Source organism: Polypterus senegalus, chromosome 17 (genome assembly GCF_016835505.1).
Source record: "Polypterus senegalus isolate Bchr_013 chromosome 17, ASM1683550v1, whole genome shotgun sequence".
Classification (NCBI taxonomy): Eukaryota; Metazoa; Chordata; class Cladistia; order Polypteriformes; family Polypteridae; genus Polypterus; species Polypterus senegalus.
The window spans coordinates 82,788,662-82,797,581 of NC_053170.1; the positions used below are offsets into that span (position 1 = coordinate 82,788,662).

Sequence of the window (8,920 nt, forward strand, 5' to 3'; positions counted from 1 at the left end):
GGATCTCAAAAAAGTAAGAAAATATTGTTGGGACAAAAATTTGAATTACCTGTTCGGCCAAGATATAGGAGAGAAGAGGAAGGATGCAAAGATTCAGCTGATGAAGAAGTTAACGTGTGCTGCTTCACTCCAGTCAGAAGATCCACAACGTACCAAAGGTCTTGTTTCTTTCCTGAAGAAAATCATGAGGAACCATGAATAAGTTTGAATTATACATTTCCACAACCCAATGGGAGTAACAGTCACTCACCCATATACAAGATCCCATCAGAGCTCCTACACGGTGAAGCCTGAACCAACTCAGGAATTGTGAAAGGAAGTTTCTAGATGGGAGAGGAATACAACAAACTTATTGACTGTACTGAGGTAATGATTAGAGTAAACAGCATAAAATGGAATAGAAATAAATTAAGTAGCTAAGATTGAAAAATGACCCTATAAACTAAATAAGGCTGCAGGGGTGAGCGAGCATGACAGTGAAACAGATCCCACAAGCATATTACCATCAGTCCTTCATCATCCTTGCCTCCCAATGAGTAAAGGCTGCCATCATGAGGGTCAGGGAGAAACGCTGGTCTATAATATGAAAAACAAGAGAAAACACAATGTACCATAAGATGGGTAAGGCAGAGAAAAAAACAGTAGGACTATGAAACCAGACATGACAAAATTGAGCACAGAACCACATATCCACTCCCACAACTGCTAATTATCCAAATGTCCTCTGCTTCGGCACCACATCTCATCTACCAAAGAACTGCCCATGAACCAAACTGAGCATGTAGGAGTTACCAGCTCACAACAACCCTTCCCAGTTTGTTCCGTTCAATTGCATCTTGGGAGAAACACAAGATCACTGTTCATTTGTGACTTGACCTGCTTTCATTTTTTTGTGAAAATTAGTAGCACATTAAAGAGTTCTTCTACAAATACTGTACTGCTACAAACATAATGCAACAAAAAAAAAACACTACTTGAATGATAACCAAACATTTTTGTAGTCAGACTTAAAAAAGGTTAAAGATCAAGACACAATCTATTAAATTTAGATAACAAAGCCATGTTTGAATTCTCCCACGGGGAGCTACAATCTGGTAAAACATTTATTGAAAATGTTCCACTGGAAAGCCAGATATCCCTTAGCACACACACACAAAAGATTCCTTCCAACCAAGTAGCAACCAAAAAAAAAACGAAGCCACTTTGTATTAAAAAGATGAACCAACAAAAGGAAAACATAAAAACAAAACAACACTTACTCTGCCATGTGCATTAGAACTTGAAGGACAGGATCTGAAATTGAAGACAGAGAGAGAGAGAGAGAGAGAGAAGGAAGTGAAGCATGAAAAATGTCATCTCTCCTCCTTTGTTCTCATTTACCACACCACAACTTTAAAAGTGTTCAGGAACTCCTACAACTGTACACAATGTCCCTGCTACAATCAAGTACATTATATTGGAAACTGGCCAGCTGATCTTGACATTAACTGACTAATGCATATTAACCAGAGGTCATTTCACAGATCAGAGGGGCCAATGCTGTTTTTATTAAGAGTGAACATTTCACAAAAATAAAGTCTCAAGGTTACTGCCGGTGTTAGTGTTGGTCTCCGTGAGCACACAGAATGGGGTAAGAATACAAACCTGAGTATACCGATAAAGCACTTCTGAACTACTAAGATAAACATCTGCTATCTGAGAGGCCATTTCAGTTTCACTACATGTGTATTTCAGTATGGTGCAGAGCGAGACCGCTTCCTCAAAATGCACACGTGTTTGCTGATTTGTTATAGCACTTAGCAGACTCTTTTCCAGCAACAGCAAGTGTGACCCAGAGGGCTCAGTTTTTCTCACCTTCTTTCAAAGTCCAATTAATTGATCCTGTTCTCTTGCTAACAGCATGCAGACTGCCATCAAGCGTGGACACGAAGAGTAGAGTTTCTGGCAGGGTAACCGAGTTGGCATCCGCAGAAAGCTGAGGGGGAGGGAAATAAAAGATAGCATTCATATTGGAACTACAAACATGTGGACACCTCTCAAGCAATCCCATACCGAAACTCGTTCCCCTTTGACTTACGGCTGGAAATCTCCTAGTGTTTATATTTTTCCAACCTTGAGAAACAGCAGGTAATATAATTCAAATAACTCCTCTTGAGCTTACTCAAATAAGTAGGATGTATCAAATTCTGCTTTCGTATGGGCTGATCAATAGGACAATGACATGAATTACATTCAGAAGAATACGTTTATTGTTACATATTACTTGCATGTCAGACTAAGGTGCAGACAAATCAGCACGTTATGTTGGCAATGTGACCTACAGCAATTTATAATAAAAAAGGATGCATAGTCTGTATCCATCCATCCATCCATTTTCTAACCCGCTGAATCCGAATACAGGGTCACGGGGGTCTGCTGGAGCCAATCCCAGCCAACACAGGGCACAAGGCAGGAACCAATCCCGGGAAAGGGTGCCAACCCACCGCAGGCATAGTCTGTATCTTCCTATTAATTTACCAACAAAACCAAAGGTGCTACTGTTTGAATTGTTAAGATGTTGCTTCATTTTTCTCATAAAAGTAGACAAACTGGTAATTTACAACAATATTTCTTGTCTTAAATGTTAAAGAGTGTGCATCTCATCTTCTTCACAGCACTTTCAATCACATTTCCATACTCTGAATGGTGACAAAATTTGCTGATCAGAGATCATACGTTAAACTTTGTGAGAGGACAGGTCGTGATCTGCCATAGCCGATCCCAGTACGGCGCATAATCACGTAGAAGCGTCTGCTGCTCTCACAACTGGACGATCCTTTTTCTTGCAGAAAGTGACCTCTGTTGAAAACTGCAAAAATCTGTTTCTGTCAGTTAAAAAAAAAAATGCTATGCTTTGAATAATTATTTCATGAAAACTGAACATTTTGAGGCTTTATTTTCATAGTACAAGTTTCAATTTCATGTCCTTGCTTGAGAATTTTTTTTTTTGCTTGTTTTAAATTTGGTTGGCATCACATTAATATTTTGAAAGTCGCTGCTGGTAACATAATTATTATAGGATCTTGCCCGGTTGCTTGGGTATGCCTACCAACTACGAGCTCCTTTCTCCAGGCTACAGATTTACCCAGTGAACTAGTGCTTGAAACTAGAAACTTTACTGTTCGACACTCTGGTTTTGACTCTAACTCTTGGTATAAACCGTGTTTACGTCTTAGTACTTTGGCTCAGGTGACTGAATAGGGTTTTCTTGCCGAGTGACTTTTTGTAATTCTATTCTGACTTAAGACTACATTTTCCTATTTGAAAAAGTCTTTGTTTGCTTTGAAGGGTTTACCTTTTGGGTTTCAAGTGTATTCCTCGGTATTTCTGAAGAAGAAGAAGACGTCTGTTTATTTTGTTTCTGATGTAAACTAACATCTCTCAGTTAGCCGCATTCAAATTTGTGCCACTGGGAAACAGGCTGCCGGTTTGGAAAAGATGATGTTTGGTCAGCACCTGTGGTGAATTTTCTGACCATTTTGTGTATTTCTGTGACTGACATAACAAATCTCTTGCTGGCAATTTTTAGAATTTGGAAAAAATTTCTGTAGTACTAAGGTGTTGTACCGTGTTAGCCATTATGAATGGAGAGAAAAGCCAAGCAAAATGACACCTTTTATTGGCTAACTAAAAAGATTACAATATGCAAGCTTTCGAGGCAACTCAGGCCCCTTCTTCAGGCAAGCTTGGCTTTTCTCTGAAAATATTTCTTAGATTTCTGCAATACATTTCTTCCAGAAGAGAAGCATAGATACTGAGTGAGGAGAAAGGCAATGACATTGTACCCCCCGTACACAACAAGCAGTCCTTTTCATTACGTGTACATTTGAATTTACTGTTTTTTATTTTACTTATTCCTCTCTTAATGGTATTTTTGTCTTTTACCTGAAGTGCATATCCATAGTGCTTCTTTATTTCCAAGGTGGCGCCAGGCAGTTGCTATTGTGAGCCAAAGTGTTCCTTCAGTTCTGCTTTTGTTGGTAAGGCTTGCAAGTGTTTGCATTTGAAACCAAATTAGTGATTCTTCTTTTTTGTTAGTAATAAAATCTTTTATTTAATTTGCTCAAGCTGAAGAATGTCAGCAGTGCTTTTTATTTTTGGGGAGCTTGCGATTATTTTCTTGGTTTTCCTGGAGCTTGCCCGTTTGTAAAGAGGTGCCAGTCTGTTGTCATGTCACATGTTTGGTATATGGAGGCGGTGATGCTTTTGTTTTTAGAGATGACAACTTATTTTGATTACTATTAGGTTAGTTAACTGTCACCTCTGCTGGTATCTGGAAGGCTGCTGGTTCCAATCCCATTACTACCAGAAAGGATCCTGCTCTGTTGGGCTCTTGAGCCAGGCCCTTAACCTGAAAATTGCTCCAGGATGCTGGGCCATGGCTGACCCTGCACTCTGACCTCCAATGGTCATGTGAAAATGACAATTTCACTTCAAGGATTAACAAAGTACATTAAATAACAAAAATCTCTCTCTATTACATAAAAAAAAAAAAATCCTGGGATGAGATGCGACTTTTTAGCCTGGGACGAGATGCGACTTTTTAGCCTGGGACGAGATGTGACTTTTTCAGAGACAGACTTTCACATCCTGCGAGATGAGCCTTTGTGCCAAGAGATTTAACCACCCCGAGGCCAGAAATAAAAGACAAAGAATAGATGACAAATGAGAACGTTGTAAAGAATTCAAAAACGTTGACGCGATACACATACAGAGCTGGTTAGAGATAATGAAAGTACTAAAATTTGAAAGTCTCAAAAAACTGATAGTAAAGATCGCATTAGCACAAACAAACGGAAATTATTACTCGGTGAAATGACAGAACAGCGAAGAGAGATCGAATATATTGTTTGGCTTTAAACTTTAAGTCAGAGACTTGTAGATCATCTAATTCGTGTTGCCATGAGGGAAAAGTAGTCTTTCTTCCCAATGAAGAGGCCTATCCGCAAGAATTAATAGATTTGTTGTTTGGTGAAAGTGAAATCCACATACGCGAGCAGCAGAGACACAAAGTGGCTGGCACGTAGCGCAGGCGGGGTCACAAGCAAAGCTCCCTAGTATTAAAAAGATAAATTTGTTCTAAATCAGAGAATGTAAACCACTTGGTGATAGTGTAAAATTATAATAAAGAATACCAACAAATGCTCAGTCAACCATTTTTAGGCCAAAAGGTTTTATTTCAGTGATAAAGAAATGAAAAGATTGATCCCAAAAACAAACAATGCATTCCTCACAACTTCCAAAGCCAGAATTAACAGTGAGGATATCGCATGAAATAGCAAACATCGGAAAGTTCATACTGCACTCTTCAAGATCTGAGTAATTCAAAGCAGTTCTTATGAATCTACATTCCTTTTTGTGTGATCATCCTTACATTTCTGATACATTTACCTCCACAGTATCAAAATGTCAAACACCTGAAATGAAAATGTACATTTCTCAAATAGCATTTTAAAAAAGATGGTTGACAAATAAGGGCGGCACAGTGGCGCAGTGGTAGCGCTGCTGCCTCGCAGTTAGGAGACCCGGGTTCGCTTCCCGGGTCCTCCCTGCGTGGAGTTTGCATGTTCTCCCCGTGTCTGCGTGGGTTTCCTCCGGGCACTCCGGTTTCCTCCCACAATCCAAAGACATGCAGGTTAGGTGGATTGGCGATTCTAAATTGGCCCGTGGGTGTGTTTGTGTGTGTCCTGCGGTGGGTTGGCACCCTGCCCAGGATTGGTTCCTGTGTTGGCTGGGATTGGCTCCAGCAGTCCCCCGTGACCCTGTGTTCGGATTCAGCAGGTTAGAAAATGGATGGATGGATGGTTGACAAATAGCAAACCATCACTGATAAAAACTCAAGTTGTTACCAGGATACAGGAGTGCAGGAACTCGGCTTTCTTTGTAACGATGGCAAACACACCATACGACAGGGCAAAATGTGCACATTCTCACCTCAGCTGACACAAGCAGCACACCTCTTACATTCAGCTAATTGCATTACAATTCAAGTCTTTTATTCTCTTGTACTATGTTACAAACTTTGATTTAGCCAAGACTAAAACCAAAGCAACTTATCCAATACAAAACGTTCCACAGTTTTACTTGATATTACCTTTAAACCATGTTGTCCTCACATCTACTTTTAACCAGAGTGTTACATCCACATTATAACCCAACAAACATAACTGTTTGAGTCTTGAGTGAGTACCACCTCTCCTCAAATGAATAGCAGGAGTTAGAAAGGATTGATAGACAACTGTAAAATCACCTTCTCCATTTCAGAAATGTGTTAATACTACTTCTACTACTACTAATAATAATAATAATAATCTTGTAATTTTGTTGGAATTATTTTACAATGACAATCAAGTCTTTCAATTCAATAATAATGCATTTTATGTTTTGAGAGCTTTTCCCATATTCAAAGTACCTCACAGATATTCAAAATGAACAACAGGGAAAATGCATTTAAGTGGCGCTAAATCCACTGTATGCCCAGAATCCCTTGGACAGATTAGCTGACGTACTTATCCCTTAATTTTCAAGGACATGTGCTCAACATGGATCAAGGTTAACACGGGATCACCAAAGCTGGTGAAAACTGTCCTCTTAGGTTGTCCGATTTGTTCCACTCTCCCCTACTTACAACTTCATTTCTGGAGACCTCTTCTAAGGAGACAGAAGAAACAAAGTACATTGGGCAGAAATCTGGCAGTAACCCTTTATCAACGGTCCACTCCCTCCTCACATTTCAAGGACGGGACACCAGATAGTCTTAAGCAGATTTCACTCTCCACAAAACCTTACACCTCTCGGGATGACTGATTGTCAAATCTTGGGATGGGTTCTCGTCAGCTCAAAACTTATCCTTATGTTTGCCCATTGTCTAAAACAGCACTTCTCCAACTATTTTCTTGCAAGCCCCCCTAAGTCAAAACAAAGAAGCTCACAGCTCCCTTTCCCCTCCCAATAGATTAAAGGAAAACAAAATTATCATAAAAATTCTTTGGGAGTGGCAATCAGCCTTGTGTACCCCCTGGTGTAAAGCTAAACCCATTCCAAATAGGGCTTTAAACGCATCGATTTACTTTTGTATAGAGACTAACCTCAGGTCTTAGCAAAAAGAAAAACTAAAGGGTGCTTTCCTACAGGAAAAGGTGAGGGAACCTCAGAGTGGAAAACAGGGGACACCACAAAGAAAGGAGATTATAGGGTAGCAGGTTGTAGCCTTCTAATAACTCAAGGTCCTCATATCCTGCCAAACTATCACTGTCAGCTGCTAGAAGTTTCAAATCAAACACAGTTAGAGACGCACTGGTCTAAAATATGGGAATGAATTAAGCCTTTGTTACAACGAACAGGTAGAGAGCTCTCGGCTGTCTTTCCTACTGTGACCCAAGAGCAAAATTAAAACGATACACATACACACTTAAGTAGCATGATGGTCAGTGTGGAAACGGAGGAGAGGAGATCTGAGCTGGCAAAACGGACCACCACGAGCCAAAACGCTGTGGGGATGGGCACTATATACATTATTAAGGTTGAAACGATCTGTACCGTTTACTTGATCAAGCATCAAAGCTCCAAGCTAAAACTTGCATAATAAATTAAATCAAGTTTTACACAAAATCCATTACTTTATAATTAACTTAATAACATGACCATACGGGGGTCGTCGTATTTAAAAACAGCAAACTCCATAAAGCAACGCAATAATGAAGTGTCAGGAGAGAAGAAGGGTCTCGCGAAAAAGCAGATTCTCACAGAGGTGAGGTCCCGCAGTTCTTGAAGTTAAGTCCCTTCAGAATTTGCTTACTGTAGAAACAACTCACCCTACTCCGCACTCCAGGAAAGCTTAACATTTCCGTTTATTTACCTGATTGTGCATTTCATCAGGTCTCGGCAGCAGTAGAGTCAAACACACGACTTGACAAGTTTCCGGAAGAGAGACCAGCATGTGCTTCTTCTGCGCCTACTGATTACACTGTTCAGTATTTACATAGTTACTACTCGCTCTTTGAACCCTGTGTTTTTCCAGGGTATCCCCTTTCTCTTTGACATTACTCTCGCCGATCGGAGTGATAACGATTCCTATATCTGCTTTCAAGGAATCCTATTTACAGCGAGTGATGCAAAAAAAAAAAAAATGAACACGGTGAAAACAAAACCAACATAAGGCATCCGGCGCTCGTGGAGATTGTGTAAAAGACGGCACACGTTTACAGTTCGGCCAAGCTGGTTACTCACCATGCGAAGCAGGCCACAGCAGCATACTGCAAGAAGGAGTCGCCAGATAATACATCCCTTGCTGCCCATGTCTCCTGTCTGTGCAGTTTGGGAAGCGTTTAGGAACGCAACCCCAGATTCTCACACGACGCCAGCGCCATCCGCTACTTCACTCGTTTCTTCCATCCGTGTGGAAGGTTCGCCGCCACAACTTCCTGTTTCATTATCTGACGTCATACCTGACGTTACCTCCTCCCTCCAACGCCACAGCGCGTGCGCCACGCGTTCGAATCTTTTAGGCCGCTTCGACGAGTTGTGTTCATCGTTAACACATGGAATCAAGCACCCCTTAAATTTAAATCTATTGAAGAAAATTGTTAACGGTCAGAAACTCTATCATGGAAATTTCACGAACCGGTTGTTAATCTTCAACTTCTACATGGCAGGAAAACATATGGTGGAAGGGTATATATTCATGAGGGGTGTTGGAGTACTGTATTTTTGGCAAAATTATAATTCATTTTTGCAAATATATGCAGAGCGGTCAAAGGACCTATTAACTAATCATGTATGTTCAGCAGTCTTTGTTCCTTCTTGTAATGTAAGCCTTGGAAAGAGACTGTTAGAAGGATTACTAGTTTATTCGTCTGAATTGGTTCTAATAATTATTGAA

The 8,920-nt window shown here is 40.3% G+C and overlaps 1 protein-coding gene across 2 annotated transcripts in view; it reads right to left on the reverse strand.

Annotated features, from left to right (window-relative positions):
* LOC120518030 (serine/threonine-protein kinase/endoribonuclease IRE1-like) overlaps positions 1–8,473 on the reverse strand; it is a 30,335-nt gene extending 21,862 nt beyond the window's left edge. For both annotated transcript variants that reach the window (XM_039740582.1, XM_039740581.1), the window contains exons 1-6: positions 8,269–8,473; positions 1,855–1,975; positions 1,260–1,293; positions 504–576; positions 251–323; positions 50–172 (exon numbers count right to left, since the gene is read on the reverse strand). In XM_039740582.1, coding sequence (XP_039596516.1) covers positions 50–172; positions 251–323; positions 504–576; positions 1,260–1,293; positions 1,855–1,975; positions 8,269–8,337 — 493 coding nt within the window. In that variant the 5' untranslated portion in view covers positions 8,338–8,473. The remainder of the gene's footprint in view (positions 1–49; positions 173–250; positions 324–503; positions 577–1,259; positions 1,294–1,854; positions 1,976–8,268) is intronic.
* Positions 8,474–8,920: the final 447 nt, after the last annotated feature.